The sequence below is a fragment of the Salvia miltiorrhiza genome, chromosome 2 (assembly GCF_028751815.1).
Source record: "Salvia miltiorrhiza cultivar Shanhuang (shh) chromosome 2, IMPLAD_Smil_shh, whole genome shotgun sequence".
NCBI lineage: Eukaryota > Viridiplantae > Streptophyta > Magnoliopsida > Lamiales > Lamiaceae > Salvia > Salvia miltiorrhiza.
The window spans coordinates 71,627,086-71,649,100 of record NC_080388.1 but is presented as its reverse complement, the minus strand read 5'-3'; the positions used below and the strand labels follow the sequence as shown (position 1 = coordinate 71,649,100).

The 22,015-nt window shown below is 40.8% G+C and overlaps 3 protein-coding genes across 5 annotated transcripts in view; all 3 read left to right on the top strand.

Moving 5' to 3' along the window:
• Nucleotides 1–22,015, top strand: part of LOC131008955 (uncharacterized) — a 984,029-nt gene that overhangs the window by 700,515 nt on the left and 261,499 nt on the right. The window lies entirely within an intron of this gene.
• On the top strand, nt 10,772–16,534 carry LOC131008962 (ATP-citrate synthase alpha chain protein 2). The gene is made up of 12 exons (XM_057936108.1): nt 10,772–11,119; nt 11,912–12,088; nt 12,170–12,331; nt 12,410–12,490; nt 14,094–14,145; nt 14,467–14,581; nt 14,682–14,763; nt 15,257–15,352; nt 15,495–15,596; nt 15,690–15,806; nt 15,891–16,007; nt 16,280–16,534. The coding sequence occupies exons 1-12, from the start codon at nt 11,021–11,023 to the stop codon at nt 16,343–16,345; spliced, it is 1,266 nt and encodes a 421-aa protein (XP_057792091.1). The 5' UTR covers nt 10,772–11,020; the 3' UTR covers nt 16,346–16,534.
• On the top strand, nt 18,299–19,901 carry LOC131008977 (uncharacterized). 2 transcript variants are annotated; one of them, XM_057936136.1, is made up of 2 exons: nt 18,299–18,598; nt 18,769–19,901. In XM_057936136.1, exon 2 carries the CDS (start codon nt 18,774–18,776, stop codon nt 19,881–19,883), a length of 1,110 nt encoding a protein of 369 aa, XP_057792119.1. In that variant the 5' UTR covers nt 18,299–18,598; nt 18,769–18,773; the 3' UTR covers nt 19,884–19,901. The 2 variants fall into 2 exon arrangements, with proteins under 2 accessions (XP_057792119.1, XP_057792120.1); XM_057936137.1 differs by having other exon boundaries at nt 18,766–19,901.

Sequence of the window (22,015 nt, the reverse complement as noted above, 5' to 3'; positions counted from 1 at the left end):
TGATAACACATGATATTGTCAAGAAATTAGGATGAAATGTCGAAAATATCCTTAAGAAATCATTATCTCTCTCTGGTCGGAAGTGGCAGAAAACCACCGCCGTGAAGAAGAATAACTATTCTCTCTCTCTCCCTAACTCTTCAGATAAGTGCATCGCCGTGAACCGCTCCAATGAGGCTGTGTCTAACTAAGGGCACCATCTCTCGTTCATTCCCCCTCTCGATGCCTCGCTCAATTTCTCAACCAAGCAACCCTCTCAAACCAAGCAACCTCACTCAACTATTTGGCCAAGAAAGAAATTTGCAAAAATTGAAAAAAGAAGGGGTCGACGAAAGGGAAAAGAAATTTGTAGATTTTGGAGCGAGGATAAATTTTCAGATTTGGAATTAAAGCATTAGTTACTTGATTATGGTCAAAACTCGAAAGCATAAACCACGAAGAAAGATTGTCTCTTTGTTATAGTACTTGTTAGATTTTTTGATGTTTATATGAATTTGGGCCTGACGAGAAAATAATTTGGCGGATGTAGAAGTAGCAATAGTGGTTGAAGTTGTGGAAGCAGTCAACCATCAACTTGGGCGAGGTTGGCAAGGGAAGGGGGCGATGAGGGCGAGGGCGGGTGATGGAGGCGGCAACCCAATTTGACGGTGGACGACGATTACCATGTCGGGGGATGGAGGCGGCGAGGGAAGGGAGGCAGTGAGGGCGAGGGGCGGGAGATGAAGGCGGCGAATGCAGGAGGCGGTGGCCCAATTGATAGTGGTTGAATGAAGGCGGCGAATGTAGAAGTTGCGCGATCAATTCCCAAACTTTCAACCTTCTCAAATGGGAAAAATCGAGGCAATTATGTGAAAAATAAATATAAGCATAGTTACTGCAGAAGTCTAGTCTAGCATCGCTAATCGGAGCTCCCCCTGCATCTGGATCCGCATTTGAACAGTATTTTTGAATTGGGCCAATGTTTTTGTACGGGCTTCACATATTGTGTAGCTTGGTTATCAAACATGGAAATAAGTCCGGTTAGCACCCCAAACTAGCATTAACTCATTAATCAAACACAACCTTAACATCTTAAGGGCCAGTTTGATAGCTATTTGAGATAAAAAGTGATAAATAAAACCTAGTTAAAATAATATGGATTGGGTGAGATTAGTAATGTAGTTTAGTGTTTGATAGATCAAGATTAAAATCTAGATAACTTGAATTAGTTGTTTGTGTTGGAAATTGGTTGTGAGTAACCAATGTTTGATAATTTTTCGAGTACCGAAAACATTTAATTTAGCATAATTAAATGGGACAGGATCGATCTACGTTCCGAGTAGATGATCGTAGTATATTTATTTACTCAAAACCGATTTCCGGTGAGTGAGAAATAATTGTTTAAAGTTGGGTACTTGAAACATTGAGCTGTGGGAAAAGATAAGCATTAAATAAGATTTAATGCTTATCCCACATCGGAATGTGGATAACATTTATTACAGTATAAAAGTTATTACATCACAGGATGTAATAAAACTGTGTGCACAAGTGACGGGTTGCAAAGCCCACACGCGCGCGCCGCCGCCGCCGCCCGCCCGGCCCGGCCCCGGCCCCGTCGCCCGACGCCCGGCGCCCGGCCCCGGCCCGTCGCCCGACGCCCGACGCCCGGCCCCGGCCCCCGGCGCCCGGCCCCGGTCCCGGTCCCGGCCCATCCCGTCCCCGTCACCCGACACGCGGCCGTGGACTTGGATCTTGGCAATTGGTCTTTGGGCTGGCCTTTGGGCCTACCCTAGGCCCACATCGACTATTACCTTTTTGGACCAATGAAAACTTGGTTCGAATAGGACGAGGCCCAACTCGGTTGGGCCAGCGCATGCACACGAAGCCCACTAGGCTCCCGACACCATTTGAATACCATCATTGGTATTAACTCCGCAGGCTCCCCCTATTGATGTGGACTGTGCCTATATATAGGACAGCCTCCATGCATCATCAACACCTGAAAATCATCACAAGCAACATCACTCTGACACTCTGCATACTGCATCTGTTGAGTTCTGTTCTCGCCTCATTCCAGTTCGCCGGAGCTCGTTGGTGTGCGGTGCTGCTACCTACGAGACGAAGCCGTTTCATCTTTGGGGACGACACGCCAAACCGAGAGCACTACCGGGGCGTATCTCGTCTTGCGGACAGAGGACCCTCCTCGACTCGGCTGCCTTTCTGGTTTTATTAGATTGTAATTTCAATACAGTTTTTCCCTTGTATTCTCATCTCCTACATTTCTGTGTTACATTGTACTACGCCCGCAAGCTTGTATTCCAACAATCGCAAGACGAGATAAGCTTGCAACGTGGGAGTATTTTGGACTTGTAATTAAACTTAAAACTTTCGGAACTTAAACACCTTTGCTGGAGATGTCGACCGGTCCTGCGAACTCCACCGAGGCTGCTAATGCCGTTGCCGCTGCCGCTGCCTCTGCCGCCGCTGCTGCCGCCGCCTCCGCCGCGGCCGCATCAACCGTGGCACCCGCCACCTCTGCCGCTGCTGCCTCCACCTTTAGTGGTGGACATTTTGGTGGTCCAACACCGCTGCCTTTCATGTTTGGTGCTAACCAAACCACACTTGGAGGAGATAGTTCCGTGCAAGGAACGGTTGGCCAAACTCCGTTTGGGTCAACAATTGGTTCCACTTCGAGTGGTTCCGTGGGGTCCATGTTTGGACAGAACGTTGGGGCCTTCGGGACCAACATGATGGGCTATGGCCATGTGGTGGGGTCGGTGCCAACCCAACCCCCAAGAGCGAACGCAACCGCCGACAAGCCACCGAAGTTCTGTGGCTCCGACTACAAGAGTTGGCGTCAAAAGATGTTCTTTTACCTCACGACGTTGGGGTATGCGGGATACTTGACGGACAACGAGCCGCCCACACCGGCGGAGAACGAGACGAGCTTCACCGTTCGTGCAGCCTATGATGCGTGGCATAATGGCGATTTTCTTTGTAAAAATTTCCTTCTAGGTGGTCTAGGGGATAGTTTGTACAAAGTGTATGTTGATGTAAAGACCTCCAAAGTGTTGTGGGAGGCACTAGACAAAAAGTATAAGCTAAATGATGCTAGCACTAAGAATACATGTGTAACTAGGTACATGGAGTACAAGATGGTGGACTCGAGGCCCGTCATCGACCAAGTGCAAGAATTCCAACTTATCCTGCACGACGTACTCGCCGAGGGACATGTGGTCTCCGACTCATTCACCGTGGTGGCGGTGATTGACAAATTGCCCCCAAGTTGGAAGGACTTCAAGACCTACCTCAAACACAAACGAAAGGGGATGACGTTTGAGGACTTGATCGTGAGACTTCGCATCGAATGCGAGGAAAGAAGGATCGATGGCAAGGGGAAGGGCCAAGTTGAGGCCAAAGCTAACTTGTTGGAGCGTGGTGGCCCATCCAACTCCAACAAACGTGGGCGTCCTAATCCCAAGGACAAAGGCAAGGGCAAAGCCAAAGTTCCTGCCCGCAAGTTTGAAGGGGATTGCTACAACTGTGGCAAACCGGGCCACTTGGCGAAAGACTGTCGCAAGCCCAAGAAGAAGAAGGCGAAGCAAGATGCCAACGTTGTCGAGAAGGACTTCGACGATTGGAATGAGGATGACTTAGCGGCGGTGATCACCGAGGAGGTCAACCTTGTTGAGAACCAAGGTGCTTGGTTCATTGACACGGGCGCAACCGTGCACGTGTGCTCCGACAAGAGGCGCTTCTCTACCTACAAGGCTGTTGAAGGGAGGAAGCTAAGCATGGGTAACCAAGCATCGTCGGAAGTTGCCGGAATGGGTGATGTCGTGCTCAAGCTTTCATCCGGCACGGAGATAACCTTGAAGGATGTGCTGCATGTCCCGGACATCCGCAAGAATCTCATCTCGGGGTCCATACTAGTTAATAAGGGCTTTAGACTAGTATTTGAGTCCGAGAAAGTCGTTGTAACCAAGTTTGGAAAGTACCTTGGTAGGGGTTTTCTCACCAATGGGCTTTTCAAGCTTAATGTTCAGCCGGTCAAGCGTGTAACTGGCAAGCCTATCAATGAAAATACTACTACTTCCTCTTACTTGGTTGAGTGTTGTGATTTATGGCATTGTAGATTAGGACATGTTAATCTAAATGCGATAAAGAGATTAGTAAATATGGATTTACTAAAAATAAACGAGTTTAACACTCAAAACAAATGTCAAGTTTGTGTTGAAGCAAAAATGACGAAGTCTCCGTTTCATTCTGTGGAAAGGAGCACTAAACCTTTAGAACTAATCCACACCGACGTGTGTGATCTAAAGTTTGTGCAAACTCGAGGTGGTAAGAAGTACTTTATCACTTTTATTGATGACTGCACAAGGTATTGCTATCTTTATCTTCTAAGAAGTAAAGATGAGGCTATTGAAGCTTTCAAGAACTTCAAAACAGAAGCCGAGAACCAACTTGGTGGTCGAATTAAGATGGTTCGAAGTGATAGAGGGGGAGAATATGTTGCTCCGTTTGAGGAATTATGCAACGCTAATGGTATAATACATCAAACAACTGCTCCATATTCACCTCAATCTAATGGTGTTGCTGAACGCAAGAATCGAACTCTTAAGGAGATGATGAATGCCATGTTGATTAGTTCTGGGTTACCCCAGAACATGTGGGGGAAGGCTGTTCTATCAGCCAACTATATCCTCAATAAAATACCACTCAAGGGAAGGGACGTCACTCCCTATGAGTTGTGGAAAGGCAGAAAGCCCTCATACAAATACCTTAAAGTGTGGGGGTGTTTAGCCAAGGTACAAGTGCCTCCACCCAAACAAGTTACAATCGGTCCTAAAACAATTGATTGTATCTTTATTGGGTATGCACTAAATAGCAATGCACATCGTTTTTTGGTTCACAAATCAGACATTCCAACAATGACTGTAGGAATGACGATGGAATCAAATAACGCTGTTTACTTTGAGAATATCTTTCCTTGTAAAGACAAGGAAAAAGAAGAAGCTAGTACAAGTAACGATACTAGACAAGAAGCTACTAGTTCTGAACCTGTTGAGACTGTGCCCGAATCGCGAAAGCGACCAGGCCCTGACCTTGAAGTGTCAGAACCAAGACGTAGTAAACGAGGCAGGATTGCCAAGGACTTTGGTCCAGAATATATCGCCTTCATGCTAGATGAAGAACCTTCATCTATCAAAGTGGCGTTCTCTAGACCAGACGGACTACTCTGGAGGGAAGCAGTCCAGAGTGAAATTGATTCAATCATGCAAAACCACACTTGGGTGTTGGTTGATTTACCCGAAGGTTGTAAACCCTTAGGATGTAAATGGATCCTAAAAAGGAAATATAAAGCTGATGGATCAATAGACAAGTATAAAGCGCGCTTAGTCGTTAAAGGATTTAAGCAGCGTGAGGGGTACGATTTTTTCGATACCTATTCACCAGTGACGAGGATTACATCTATTCGAGTGCTTCTCGCGATTGCAGCTCTGCACAATCTTGAGATTCATCAAATGGATGTTAAAACTGCGTTCTTAAACGGTGATCTAGAAGAAGAAGTCTATATGGAACAACCTGAAGGGTTTGTAGTACCTGGACAAGAGAAAAAGGTATGCAAGCTAGTAAAGTCTCTCTATGGACTGAAACAAGCGCCGCTGCAATGGCACTTGAAATTTGACAATGTCATGTTGTCAAATGGCTTCAAAATCAACGAATGTGACAAATGTGTCTACATCAAGAGCACTAGTAATGGGTACGTTATGGTGTGTCTCTATGTAGACGACATGTTGATTATGGGAAGCAACAATCGTATCATTGTTGATACAAAGAACATGTTAAAAAGGAATTTTGACATGAAAGACATGGGGTTAGCTGACGTGATCCTTGGAATGAAAATTCTCAGGACCACCGATGGAATAACTTTGACACAATCTCATTACATTGAGAAAGTGCTCAAAAGGTTTAATGCGTTTGACAAATCGCCTGTAAAAACCCCATTAGAACTCAACGTTCACATGAAGAAGAACACAGGTGAACCTGTTGCACAGGAACAATATGCAAGAATCATTGGGTGCCTTATGTATATTACAAATTGCACTCGACCTGATCTTGCATGTCCAGTGAACAAATTGAGTCGCTACACAAGCAATCCAAGTAGGGAACATTGGAAAGCACTTGAGAGAGTTTTGAGATACTTAAAGTATACTCTAAATTTTGGAATACACTACACGAGATATCCTCCGGTACTTGAAGGGTACTGTGATGCTAACTGGATATCCGACGCGAAAGACTCGTTATCAACGAGTGGTTACGTGTTCACTATAGGGGGAGGAGCAATCTCGTGGAGGTCTACAAAACAGACATGTATTGCTAGATCCACCATGGAATCAGAATTCATCGCTTTAGACAAAGCAGGTGAAGAAGCCGAATGGCTACGAAACTTTTTGGAAGATATTCCATGTTGGTCAAAACCCGTGCCGCCCGTCATGATAAACTGCGACAACCAAGCAGCTATTGGAAGGGCGAAAAGTGGGTTGTACAATGGTAAGTCTCGACACATACGTCGACGACATAATACCGTAAGACATTTGATCGAAAGTGGAGTTATCTCAATTGACTATATAAAGTCAATAGATAATCTGGCCGATCCGCTTACTAAAGCTTTGAATCGAGATCAAATGTATAAATTGCTAGAGGGAATGGGTGTAAAATCCACAAAATAAGGATGATTATAGTGGTAACCCAACCATGATGACTGGAGATCCCAAGAACGTGGTTCAATGGGAAAACTAAGCTATAAGATTCCAAGTAGAACACTCATCTACTTGCATTCCCTAGAGAGCAACTGAGTGTTGAAGCCTGCTTAGTGGTAAGGTTAAGTCATTGACTTTTAATGATTCCTAAACACCTCGGGGAGGTTGAGTATAGCAGGATACTCGGGAAAGAATCACCTATATAAGTGAGATGTGGGGGCCGCATCGACCTAACACTTATGAATCCAAAGAGCTGTCCAAGGTCCGCAAAGGACAAAAACGTGAGAACGAAATGAGGTTGAGGCGTTAGTGTGTTAATACTGTTGTCTCGGTATACACGAAGGAGAAATGGTTCAAAGACATCAAGTTCTACCAATTCACCAGTATATCCGATAGTATTAACTAAGGATGGTTCAAGGCCGCAAACCACCTATTCTAATGCACTAAGGTCTCTTGAGAACAGAGCTTGTGTCTGCATTTGCATTTGGCTATTTCCACTCATGTGGGGGATTGTTGGAAATTGGTTGTGAGTAACCAATGTTTGATAATTTTTCGAGTACCGAAAACATTTAATTTAGCATAATTAAATGGGACAGGATCGATCTACGTTCCGAGTAGATGATCGTAGTATATTTATTTACTCAAAACCGATTTCCGGTGAGTGAGAAATAATTGTTTAAAGTTGGGTACTTGAAACATTGAGCTGTGGGAAAAGATAAGCATTAAATAAGATTTAATGCTTATCCCACATCGGAATGTGGATAACATTTATTACAGTATAAAAGTTATTACATCACAGGATGTAATAAAACTGTGTGCACAAGTGACGGGTTGCAAAGCCCACACGCGCGCGCCGCCGCCGCCGCCCGCCCGGCCCGGCCCCGGCCCCGTCGCCCGACGCCCGGCGCCCGGCCCCGGCCCGTCGCCCGACGCCCGACGCCCGGCCCCGGCCCCCGGCGCCCGGCCCCGGTCCCGGTCCCGGCCCGTCCCGTCCCCGTCACCCGACACGCGGCCGTGGACTTGGATCTTGGCAATTGGTCTTTGGGTGGTCTTTGGGCTGGCCTTTGGGCCTACCCTAGGCCCACATCGACTATTATCTTTTTGGACCAATGAAAACTTGGTTCGAATAGGACGAGGCCCAACTCGGTTGGGCCAGCGCATGCACACGAAGCCCACTAGGGCTTGGCCCGGGAGGACCCTTGGTCTCCCAGGAAGCTTCCCACGTAACTGCTGCTGTCGGAGGAGTCATGGCAGAGCTGTTACATCTGTAACTGCTGTCGGAGGAGTCATGGCAGATTCAAACAGCAGGGCTGTTACTGCCTGTAACTCCCGACACCATTTGAATACCATCATTGGTATTAACTCCGCAGGCTCCCCCTATTGATGTGGACTGTGCCTATATATAGGACAGCCTCCATGCATCATCAACACCTGAAAATCATCACAAGCAACATCACTCTGACACTCTGCATACTGCATCTGTTGAGTTCTGTTCTCGCCTCATTCCAGTTCGCCGGAGCTCGTTGGTGTGCGGTGCTGCTACCTACGAGACGAAGCCGTTTCATCTTTGGGGACGACACGCCAAACCGAGAGCACTACCGGGGCGTATCTCGTCTTGCGGACAGAGGACCCTCCTCGACTCGGCTGCCTTTCTGGTTTTATTAGATTGTAATTTCAATACAGTTTTTCCCTTGTATTCTCATCTCCTACATATCTGTGTTACATTGTACTACGCCCGCAAGCTTGTATTCCAACAGTTTGATAGATCAAGATTAAAATTTAGATTAAATAAGCAAAGGTAAAAAATTACTATTTTAACCCCATATTAAATTAATTGTTAAATTTAATTTTTTTTTAGAAAAAAGGAAAAATCTATTAGAATCGGCTGTTCCTATCTCCAGCAATTCCAATCTCCTTCTTCCCCCGACCCACCTGCGCACCGCGCCGCCCCTGCATCCAGCCTCCCCCGGGCCCCAGCGCCGGCGTTCCTCCACAACCATAGCGTCGTCGTCGCCCATCCTTTCCCAGCAAAGATCCAGAGTTTAGGCTCGATTTCTGCGTGTGATAGCAACCTAGCTTACCCACCCCCTGCGCGCCGCCCCTGCCTCCCCAGGCGCCCTCCGCCTCTTCCTCCTCCTTGGAAACTCCGGACTCGGCGGCAGCAGCGGCGGCTTTTGGCCGTGAGATTCTGAGCGGACCATTTCATGTAAGTTCCACCCTGTTAGAAAATCACAGCAACAATGCTCTTCCTCCTCCTTGGAAACTCCCCTCCGATTTTGATTCAGAAACCAACATCACCGCTCCTCTTCTTCCTCATAATTCTTTCACCTTTCCCCATCCTCGCCGCGGCACCCCCAAATTTGCGAAAATGAACAACCCTTCAAATTTTGTTGCAGACCAAATTAATCTCTTCCCCCACCCTCCTACAGCCCAAATTTCTCCACCTTGGAAAATCGTTCCCAGCCACCGCTGCAAAAACGGATCGGCGACCCTTCCCTCGAATTTCTTGCTGCGCCGACAACTCCCTCAAAATCGTTCCCCTCTGTCCAAAAAGAAAAACCAGCAGCCCCCAACTCCATTGAAGTAATTTTAGGGAGAAAATTGGAAACACAAAACTAATCTAAATCACTGTTCAAAGTGAGAAAACCTATCAGGGAGGGGGGGCCGGATGTATTTTCTTAATGCTACAGTGGATTTGGTGCGGGCTTCAGCTTTTTTACGGGCCTGAAAGATTACCAGAATTGCCTATCAAACACACAGTTTAGGGGAGATAAATAAGCTAATACCCCCTTGTAACCCCTAACAAACACGCCCTAAGTTAAAGGTATTAGGCTCGAATCTATCGTCGCGCTTGATGGACCACACACCCGATGTAGAAAAAAGCCTACATAATTACTTTGGGAAGGGAAATATATTGTATTTATTCAATTGTATGGTCACTCATAGTATCTCTTCCAACCAAGTAGGAAATTACACTATTTAGTCTACTTCAAATTATGCAGTATAGATAGTATGCAAATAATACAGTACTCCCTCCGTCCACTAATTCATGACCTAAGGAGCAAAACACGGGTTTTAAGAAAAAGTGTATTTTTATTAGTTGAGTGGAGAATGGGACCCACAATTGATGTATTGTTTATTAGTTGAGTGGAGAAAAAATGTATTGTTTTGGGACCCACCAATTAAATATAAATAAAAACTTACTAAAAATGGATAGGCCTTGAGTTGGTGGACGTCCCAAAAAGGAAAGAAGACCTTGAATTAATGGACGGAGGGAGTACTAAACTTTCAATTTAGTATCCTAAAATATTGAGTGATAACAACATTAATTATTGTGATTGTCACTCAATACCGCAGTAAATAATTGAAATTGTTGCCATTCATCAATTATCTATGAAATACGTGGCAGTGTTTTTTTTTTTTTTTCCTTTGAAATTATAAGAGGTATTTGAATACAATTAATTATGCAACTCACACGCAGACGGGACATCAACACCACACAACGGTGTAAAATCATCATCGTACGAAGGCGAGCCGCACGAAGGCGAGAACGCCCTGCGTGTGGGAGTTAGTTGATAAGAAGCTTTTCTTTTGTGGATTCGATTCACTAGAGACAAATGAGAATTAATTATTTAAAAAAAAAACGAAAAGAAAAAACATAGGTTATGCTAACTAGACGAAATCAGTCCATGTAGACTTTTAGGTTTTTCCTCTTCTTTTTTTGAATAAGAGGTTAATACCATAAAACTTTGAATATAGAAGCAGAATTAGAATTCGAATTTTGTTGGAACCAATATTTTATTTAGTTTAAGAATGAAAATATGATATTTACAAAGTCATGCTGTCATAAAAATATTTAATCTGGATTTTATTATTAAAACATTCTTATAAAATTTATGTCCATTTTATCTTAAAAAATTACGCCAAAGTAGCCAGAACTAATTGTTTTGTCTATTAATGAATGTTAGACTGTGATACAAAATTGAAAATTTAAATATAATATAACATAGAACATACTATAGAATACACATGAATAATTTGAAGTTAAAAAAAATAATGATTATAACCACCATTACTCATAGTTATCGTCGCCCAACAACTTTAGCTCTCTTGACTTCCACTCCTCTCACCTAACAAACCACCATATTAAAGCTAAGCCATCTCCAATTGGGAGATAGAATTTCTTCATCTTGATCAGATCTCTCTCTCTCCCTCACTCTGCGTAAACCCATTCACATAAACCACTTTTTGCTACTTCTTGAATTAAGTGGGAAATGGCGAGAAAGAAGATCAGGGAGTACGACTCCAAGAGACTGCTGAAAGAGCATTTGAAAAGATTATGTGGTATTGACCTTCAGATATGCTCTGCTCAGGTATAAACCTTAAAAATAAACTAAATTTATCGCCTCAGTTGTATAAAGAAGTTTTGTGTGAAGTGATGGTTTTGTTGAAACGGAATTATGTGGAAGGGAAGGGATCCTTAATCTTTTGATCAGTTTATTCGGAATTCTTTTATTTAGGGTTTTGGATCCATACCTATATGTTTATGTTTCGGAAAATTGTGAATCGCGATTGCTTATTTGAGACACTGGTCACTTAAGTATGCTGCGATCACTATGCTCTGCCAGTTGATTCTGCACTTGGAGCAAGGATATGAGAGTTGGCAGTTTGGGTTTGTCAGATGATGGACTTATTTTTGAGTTTGGCATATTAGTTCATGAATCTAAGATGAATAGCTTAAATAATGATATCTGAATAGTTTGGCCTACATTTCAATAAGCATTATAAAACATGTATAGCTGGCAAGCGTAGCATTATGGTGTATTTGATGGCAATAATGGAACACCTATGAACACAACATTCTGATCTATACATCATTACGGATAACACGAATTTGGTGTCTTCTCCAACATGTATCATGTTTCCTCTGTTTACTTCCAAATGAAGATGATTGTGGATTGAGTTGTTGTGCGGATGCCATATGGTCTTTTATTAGATATTTAAGCTCTATGAAGCTACTAATATGCTGTGCTGTTATTTAATTTTATGCTAACATGGGGTTTCCAATGGTCACACTAATGTTTTTATTGTTTGGTTCTCAGTAAATGTTTGAGCATTATTCTACCCGATTCTAGTTGTGCTGATGACTTTGTAATTTCCCTCAGGTAACACAGTCAACAGATTTTTCTGAAATAACAGACAAAGAACCATGGCTATCATCGACGAAGTTGGTTGTGAAACCTGACATGTTGTTTGGGAAACGTGGGAAGAGTGGTCTTGTAGCCTTAAACATGGATCTTGCTCAAGTAGCTGCATTTGTCAAAGAGCGCCTTGGTGTTGAGGTTACAGAAACTTCTAATGGATTGCTCTATTAGTATTAGTTCTGTTATTGCCAGCTTACTTGGATATCATTTTTTTTCCAGGTCGAGATGAGTGGTAGCAAAGCACCTATAACCACCTTCATTGTCGAACCTTTCGTACCTCATGATCAAGAGTATTACCTTTCTATAGTATCTGATAGGTTAGGATGCACCATTAGCTTCTCAGAATGTGGAGGTATTGAAATTGAAGAGAATTGGGACAAGGTAGACTTCTGCTAAATAGTCTTGGTTCCCTACTTTCGAAATTGCAACAATAGAGGCCAATTAATTTATTTTCTACAGGTCAAAACAATATTCCTCCCAACTGAAAAACCAATGACATTGGAGGCATGTGCTCCATTGATTGCCACTCTACCACTAGAGGTAGACATCTGAATCATGCTGTCTCTTTATTTGATGTGTGATATCCTATATTAATTTATTTATAATATTTTAATCCTTTTCCTCATGAAGGAAAGCAGTGTATAATCCAACCTTATCATAATGAAGTGAAACTAGCCTATCTAGTGGCAGTCTATTGCTCAATTATACCCAGAAAATTTTAGATCATTGGTACCATGAACTAGAAAGGTCAATCTCCATTATGTAACGTAGATATACCTCCAAGGCTCCAATTATGGCTTCCAATAGTTACGTCTAACAACTCCATCAATGTTCAACTTGATCTGTTAAAACTGGAAATGTCTTTGACAGGGGTGCAGGGGAATGATGAAACTCGAAATAAGAAACAAGTTTATGCACTCTTTCCATTTGTCCTGCTTCAGTTTTTCAATTGAATAAAGTGTGAAAGTGTGCATAAATCTTCCCTTGGTTTTAAAAAGCGCGCTTAAGCGCAAAAAAGCGCACGCTTTTGGTGAAGTGCACGTCTGGGCTTTTTTCTGAGCGAAGCGCACTTACCTACAGGAAGCGCGGAGAAGCGCTCAAAAGCGCAAAAAAGTGCGCCTAGGCGAGAAGCGCTGAAGCGCGGGCTTTTAGTATGTTAGGGTTAGGTTTTAAAATTTTTAAAAAACTAGGTTTTATTTCATTAAAACAAATGCGTGCCTCCCCTCTTCTCCCATCCCTCTGGCGACCCTAACCTGTTCTGCCCACCGTCCAGCGCCGACCGCCGTCGCGCGCCGCCTCCAGCCGGCCGCCGTCGTCGCCAGCCATCCGCTGCCGCTGCCGGTCGTCATCCAAAGGTAAAGTTGCTTCGTGTTCGAGAAGACTCTTAGATGAGGATGAGGATGAGGGTGGGGAGGAGATGGAAGAGAACATTGGTGAAGACAAAGATGATGAAGGAGATGGGGATGATGCACTTAATGATGATGATTTTTGATTAGTTGCTTGAGATTTGATCGAACTTTTAGACTTGCGTACTTTAAACTTAAGTATTTGTGTGTTTTAACTTTTAAATTAAGTATTTGTGTGTTTAAGTATTTGTGGTTTTAAGTATTTGTGTTTTTTGCTATAAAATATATTGTAGGTAAATATATTAGAATTTTTTAGGTTTTAGCGCGTTTCGCCTACGAAAAGCCCGCGCTTTCACCAAAAGCCCGCGCTTTAGGCCCTGGGGCAGTTTGCGCTTCGGTGCGCTTCACGCTTTTTTAAACCAAGAATCTTCCAAGTTATCCATTTGAAGTCCTAATACTCTATGCTTGCTATCATTTCTCTCAGTCCATGTAAACCACAAGATCAATCAAGGTAATGGCGAAGAAATATGTGTAGAGCTAGTTGTGTGCCACCTTCAATGTTGAAGCTATGTCATGTTCTGGTATATTAGTTTACCAACTACTGTGAAGTCCCTGCCTTATAATAATGTCTGACATGTGAGTTCATTATTTTTAGACGGAAGTGGAGGAATTTGCTTTCATAATCTCCTAGTCTGGCCTTCTACCATGTGCATTAGCTTTTGAGATTAATCTATACGTCATCTTAAAACTTTTCTTTTCATGTCTTTTGATACCAAATTCTTCATCATTTGTTTCAGGTGCGGGGGAAGATTGGAAATTTTATAACTAGCGTTTTCTCTGTATTCCAAGGTATTACACTCTTAGTGGAATTGATTGTTAGTTTGTTAGCACACTCATTCGACTGAAACTTCAATTTCATCTTGAATTATGAAACAACCGGAGTACATTTTGATGCTTTCCGTGGGGAAAAGATCAACTTGTTGGAACTATTCTTCAAAGAGAGCAACATGTGCTTCTTTTATTTCTCTTCATCTCTGTCTCCCCATCCCCTACCTTCTCCCTTGTCCTCTGTTCTGTTATCTTTTTATTGGTGTATTCGTAGTACATGAATTTTGCCTTTGGATTTTTTAAGCAAGGAAGATTGACATTGATCCTATGAATTGTCCACAGATCTGGATTTTAGTTTTATTGAGATGAACCCATTTACACTAGTGAATGGGGAGCCTTTTCCGTTAGACATGAGAGGCGAGTTGGATGACACAGCTGCTTTCAAAAACTTCAAAAAGTATGTTGATGTAATGATTCCCATAGCATGGTTGATGATTCACATTACTTTGTTGCTAGAATATAATGCTTTTCTCTTCATGATATTTGATTGTTTTCAGGTGGGGTAACATCGAGTTTCCTCTACCTTTTGGAAGAGTTCTCAGTCCAACAGAGAGTTTCGTACACTCACTGGATGAGAAGGTAAATGCCACCAATTGTTACCAAAGGTCATTCCCTGTGCTATTTTATTTTATTTTTAAAAAAGAAGAAGAAGATACTCACTTGTGGACCATTGGTTCAGTAATGATTGTTTTATGGTTCTTTATTAAATGAACAATGGTATGATTATTTACGCTGAGATAGTTGAAAGAGAGCAGGACTTTTCTGCCCTGCCATTCCCTAGGTTCATCCATGCTGTGGCCTGGCCTAACAGTGATAGCTTTGCTTGTTTATTGTCTCGCTGCTTTAGCCAAGAGATTACGTTTTACTGACATGCTTCACTCTGGATGATTACTGGAGTATAACTTCAATGGAGATGTCTATGGTCTTGCGCTTCAAGTTATTTATATGATCTTAAATCAACTTCATAGCTGTTTGAATAACAAAATTGAACTTTGTTTGGCAAGCTTCAGTTCTTTGTACTAGGCACAATTCATCTCTAATCTTTTCCTCTGTATTCTTTCTCCTGTTATAGACCAGTGCATCTTTGAAATTTACTGTCTTGAATCCAAAAGGGCGTATTTGGACAATGGTTGCTGGAGGTGGTGCAAGTGTAATATATGCGGATACAGTAAGTATATCCAGATTTATCTTCACTGTATGCTCAACCAAGCAACCAACCAAGCAAATACCAAATTTTTCATTATGTTCTCTTATATGTCTTGTTTTAGAATATTTACAATAATGTCTACTTTACATTTCCTGAAAAAAAGGTTGGAGATTTGGGCTATGCATCTGAGCTTGGTAACTATGCTGAGTATAGTGGAGCTCCTAATGAAGAAGAAGTTTTGCAATATGCCAGAGTTGTTATTGATGTGAGAAATATGTTTTGCATTCCAGTAGTCCACATTTGAAAATTTCTCCCGATATATGCTTCTGACACAATTCTCTGCTATTGCTGCTCGCAGTGTGCCACAGCTGACCCCGACGGCCGTAAGAGAGCTCTTCTGATTGGAGGTGGCATTGCTAACTTCACTGATGTTGCTGCTACTTTCAATGGAATTATCAGGGCTCTGAAAGAGAAGGTACTTAAAACTATTTTCACTAAGATTGACATTTCTGTTTTTCACTCTTGAGGAATAACAGAAATTTACCCATCAACTGAGCAGGAATCAAAACTGAAAGCAGCTAGAATGCACCTTTACGTTCGTAGAGGTGGTCCCAACTACCAAACTGGTTTGGCTAGAATGAGGGCTGTGGGAGAAGAACTTGGACTTCCAATTGAGGTATGAAATGACGTTTCCCCTATCCCATATTTGCTGTATTTGACTTGTCATACCTTCTTATCTTACTGTCAGTCAATCTACGTTTAAACATCTGAGTTTGCTCAGAGAAACCTTTGAAATTTAAATTTTCTATCTTCATTAAGTCATTTGAATTTCCTAATGCTGGTTTACTTTGATCTGAATAAGCTAGCAATTTTAATATTAAATGTGAGAAATAATCTTGATCAGCATCTATATGGGTTCTATGATTAATACGGACATTATTGGTTTAGGTTTACGGGCCTGAGGCTACAATGACTGGCATTTGCAAGCAAGCTATCGAATGCATCATGTCGTAGGCCCGGGCAACTCGTTTACTGCTCTCTATTGTGGTGAAGTTCATCGTCCAACAGAGTTAAGTCACGCCGCAGATGGATTCATTATCTTTATCATTTGTGTTATTCTTCTTCTTTCGGGAACTTTTTGTTCTTGTATTGAGAAAGTATTTTTGGAAGTTATGCATATTGTTCTTGCTTTTTGCCCCTGAATTTGTGTTATGAAACCATCAACTTTGTGCATTGCTATTTCCTAAAATGTTGTCTTCATTTAGGTAATCTTGAGCTATTAAGGAAGATTTGAGTTACGAGGCGCCGGCGCATGCTTTAGTTATTTTAGATCAAATAAAATATTCGCGCGTTATGAAATAGGAAGATAATTATGCCGATTAGGATTTATTATAGCAGACCCGATATTAGGCTACATTGTAAAAACATAGGTCAAAGGGTATGCAATTATAGTTTTTTTTTTTTTTTTTTTTTTTTTTTTTTTTTGAGAATGTATGCAATTAGAGAATTAATATCACTTTTTACCCTAATCATTTTTTTATGTCCTCATCCAAACATTAGAGTTACTAATATCGGAGTCCTTATCGTTGCAACTTTATCACAATGAGGTTCTAACTATCGAAATTTTGGCCCGATTACTAATATATGTGGTACTTTAAATTTGGACCATATTGTCTAATTGCTATAGATAAACATAAAAGAAAAAAGGAAAAACATTTCCATTTCTCATTTCATTCATATTAAATTCTATAATTTCAATCCTAATCAAATGAAGATTGAACTCGGCCCAAGTTGTAACCATAAATTTCATGTTACAAGGGCCTAAGTCAATTGTCAGACTCATCAAATCAAGACTTTGGGCAGTGAAGTATGTGAAATTCTCCGAGGTGAAGAGTCCCTTCGAAGTTCGAACATTATGTCTATAAAGAATTTTCTTTAATTTTTAATATTTTGTTATTTATTCTTTTTTATTATTAATATTTACTTTGTAATATTCAGGTTGTTATTGCGGCATATATTCAATATATTATTATAAGAGATATTATTCATAAACTCAAACAGGTTTAGATAATTAGCAAGTATTGTTGTGTTTGATACGGGTATGAATAAATAGATTTTAAACGGATTTGAATGGCTGATTGAACCACATTAGTCTCATAGTTTTGATTTACCGTTATATTCCACTACGACCAACGATTTTAGATGGTTGAAATTTACCAAACATAAAATTTATCTTTTCTACTTATAAATTATCACGTAGAAGTCATTTCCATTGAAATTCGACAGCTTACACATTAATTTATCTAATACTATCATCATTTTTTCAAATCTTTCCTAAATTATCAATTTCGACCAATTAATACCCAAAGTATGAGAAACAATATATACAAATTTATCCCCGAATAAATTTTTTGGTACATAAAATAAAAGCTTAGTAGGATCGTTGAGAATTTTCACCGCCACCGCCGCCACCACCACCACCAAAATTTTAATTCCGATTTTATATATATATATATATCTTCTGTAAAAGGTAGGATTTTATTTTTATCTAAATGTATTTTAAATGTTAGAATATTTTTACAATTCGATTGGTCCAATATATTTTTTTATTTCCATATAATTTTAAAATATACATCTCATAATTCTAATTTAAAATTTTGTCCCCGGCTAGATTTGTAACTTTTTGAAAAGATGTGGATTTATTTTAGTTTTCTGATAGTCAGACTTGTTTTAATTAGAGTAAGATTTATCAATTATCCTTCCTAATTAACATTGCCACATCAGTGGTGGGCACGTTATGTTTGCCCACGGTGGGTAGGTGATCGGATCTGTCTATAATAAGTATTGAGTGTATTTATGAATAATGTTTCTATATTAAAATTCCTTCCATTTAATTAATTATTAAAAGTATAATTGAAAATTCCCTAAAAAAAGTATAATTGAATAATAATATGTAGAATAATTTTCGTTGTCGTTTTTGGTTACGTGATGACAATGAGAACAAAAACCCCGAAACATGCAAGTGCCACAACCAATTCTAATTGAACAGAAACATGAGTAAGAGTTCTATTACAACTACTATTTAATTAATTTGATTACTACAGTATAAACAAGTCGATTCCTACTCAAGTTCTAAAACAAACTAATTATTATATATAATACCAATATATGGTATAATAATATCTTCACGCACAAATTCATCGCCGATAGCAGAGACACATTATTTCATCCTCAGCAGCTAGCTAGCCCTAATTTTCTCTGTTGAAGGTAACCATGCATATGAATTGCATTATTAATTTGTCTTGATTATTTCTATGAATTTTTTATTACTTTGAAGGATAGCTATACTAATGATGTCAATGTTTCATTAATTTCTTCTTAATTTTCTTCATTCACGAGAGAAGTTTAATTAATTTATTTTCCTTGTGATGCAGTAGGCAACATGAAGTCTGAATGCTTTTCTTGGATCACTCAAATTCTCAACAAAATTAGAGGCAACAATGATGATTACTTTGCATATGAGGACGAAACATCAATCCTATTAAAGAAGCGCCCTCTTCTTCTCCAACCTCCCAAACCCCAGCCGCGCCGCCGCCGACCCCCGATCCTCCGCTACTTCTGCCCTAAAAATCTCCGCCTCTACATCATCGACGGCGACTCGGAGAAGGAGTGCAAGCTTCCCGGCGGCGGATTCAAAAACGCCACTTTCGTCGCAAGTTGCAACGGATTAGTCCTTCTATCCTCCACCCACCGCGATCGCATTCAATACGGCGTCTTCAATCCTCTTTCCGACGAAGCAATCACCATAATTCAACCACCTGCAGGCATCCCCACGCCTCAGCCCTGCGCCTTCTTCTTCCACCCTGGCGCGAAGGAGCATCGAATTCTCGCAGTGGGGGGGAAAAGAGATCCGGATCTCGGCTACGAGTACCAGATCTACTCGTTCCAAACCCGAAGATGGAGGCCAATCGCGAATCCCTACTTCCGATTCCGCCCTTGGAAATCCGAATTAGATTCCGTCGACGGCAGCCCCGCGGCGGCCAACGGCGCGCTGCATTGGTACACCGGCGTGATCACGGTGTTCGACGTGATGAGCGAGGAGTTGACGGTGAAGGTTCTCCCCTTCGTGGACTACCTGCTGAAGCTGGTGTACTTCAACGGATACCTGGTGACGAGAGGGGAGGAGGAGGAGCTGTGCTTCTGCGTGGTGGGGCGGCGGGAGGCGGCGGTGGAGGTGTGGGTGTTGGAGGATTACGGGAAGTGGAGGTGGTGCAGGAAGTGGAAGATCGATCTGAGCTGGGATGCGAGCAAGTATCCTGTGATGGAGCCGAGGTGCGTAACGGCTAGTTATCATGTGGTGAGAGTGGTGGGGTTTGAGAAGGATGAGGTGGTGCTGTTTTGGAGGCATAGAGGGCTGTTTGTTTATAATCTCAACTTCCGTAGTGTTGAGAGGGTTTGGATGAAGAAGCAGGAGATGTCTAAGGACTACTGTCGCCAAATTTATTATGATCATTATTGTGGTTTTGCACCTTATAATGTGGCAAGGGATTAACCCTAACTAGATGATCAAACAAATTTAACTATTTCTACATTAGTATAAGTTCTTTTCTCTATGTAAATACATATACACTTTTAGCCAACTCGTGAATTGCTCATTTAGGTGGTGTTTGGTTATATATTTTGTTTAGCCTTAAATCCTAATACCAACTAGGGTTTCCTATTTCCTCTATATATACGTCACCTCTTTCCGTTCCTAAGGAAATTCCTTACCTTTCTTCCATTTCTCTCTCCTGCTCGCTTCTCTCTCTATTTTCATAACTAAGGTATTTTTTCTACTCCCTTCATCCCACTATAGAATTGACACTTTTGAGTTGGGCACGGAGATTAAGAATAAAGGGTTAAGAGTGTAAAATAGGTAGGGTCGAATAAAGGGTTAAGAGTGTAAAATAGGTAGGGTCCACTTATTTTATGAGGCAAAGGTGCAGATTGGTCTCTGAACTCGACCCTACATGCCATCGCCGCCGCAGCCGCAGCAGCAAGTGCATTTCTGGAGCGCAGAGGACTTTATTGAGTATCACCACACATCGAATGCTCAAGACTTGAATAATATAGTATGGTCTAACAAGTAATTGGTTTTCTTATTGATGGTTTGTAAAGACATCGATTATGGTTTGTAATTTTTTAATTAATAGTAGTTGGTGATATTTTTGAAATGTTCAGTATATTCGTAAGCCGTTTTAGAACGATCAGGCATATTTATAAATGAGATCACAATATAACATATTATGTATATATCTATTGGGTAGATTGTACAAGATATAAGCTGAATCAGATTATTAATGAGCTTTTTTTCAGTGGTGCAACACGTTCAATAATATAGCATTTCAATTATATTACACCATTTGTACATGAAAGAACTTTCTATTTTTCGTTTTACGGATGTCCAAAAAAAAATTAATCTATTTTTGGACTATACTCATCACTTAATACACTTATCCTTATTTTCACATATTCACAATTCTCAATATATTTTTTTATCTACTATCAATACATTTAATAATATTTTCTTAAAATTCGTATCACTTCCTCTTAATTTTTTTTTTTTTGCGTAAACGTAGATGCGAGGTGTGGTACAGTAAACACGAAGAGAATATTTAACGTCAATTATTTTGAAACTTTAGTCAGAAAATGACTATAAATGAAGCGACGAGACATAAAGATCGAAGATGATACTATTAATAATTAAGATTCAAACAAGTTTATATTTAATTAATTTATTTATTCCTTTGTCCTATTGAAATCGTATCCAACATTTCTTTTGGGAAGTTTGAGTAAAGTCGAAATTTGCAGATGGCGTTGTCGTTCAAATGTGGATTCATCGATTATTGCTTGAACGGATTCGGCCCGATCAAGGCCCATTACATATAGTTCAAACTTTAATTTACAGTGACTTTTTAGTCTAAATTTATACTATAAATATAACTTTAATTTACAGTGACTTCCAAAGTTTCAATTTATTTTAAGGTTAGTCCTCAAAGTAAATACCTCCTAAATAAATTGAATTAAAATAGAATTTTAGATTGAATTGAATAATATTCATGGTTAGGGTCCGATCCAAGTTGGACGCACTGTGCACACGCAACTTCATCGAAACACACCTCCAAAATTAATCCCAAAACACAGCTTTTCTCATCACACTTGCGGTCGTTCGTAATTATTATCATCGTGGAAAAATTTGATGTTTGTGTCATATGATGTAATGTAATAAAATCACTAAACATATGATGTGGCATCTTTTGCCATGTCACCTAATTAAGATAAGAACAAATTTTGGGTGTTTCACTACAAAAAATCATTTTTTTACCGAGGGAATATTCCCTCGGTAATTGCTTCATTTTCCCTCGGTAATTTATTTACCGAGAGATCGCCGATAAAAACGACCCGCCGTTATTTTCAATGTCGGTAAAAATTTTACCGAGTAAAAATTCACTCGGTAAATTTACCGAGTAATTCACCGAGATATCTGTTCTCGGTATATTTTCGTCGGGTGTCGTGTCGGCTTACGTCAAAATATTTACCGAGTGCAAATTCCCTCGGTAATCCCTCGGTAAAAGCCCTAATTTTACCGAGAAATGGGTTTATCTCGGTGATTTACGGACATATTTTTCAAATTACAGAGGGAAT

Coding starts and splice junctions, on each gene's coding strand:
- LOC131008962 (XM_057936108.1), top strand. CDS start 11,021: ATGGCGAGAAAGAAGATCAGGGAGTACGACTCCAAGAGACTGCTGAAA. Junction 15,597..15,689: donor ATGCCAGAGTTGTTATTGAT/GTGAGAAATATG, acceptor TGCTGCTCGCAG/TGTGCCACAGCTGACCCCGA. Junction 16,008..16,279: donor AACTTGGACTTCCAATTGAG/GTATGAAATGAC, acceptor TTATTGGTTTAG/GTTTACGGGCCTGAGGCTAC.
- LOC131008977 (XM_057936136.1), top strand. CDS start 18,774: ATGAAGTCTGAATGCTTTTCTTGGATCACTCAAATTCTCAACAAAATT.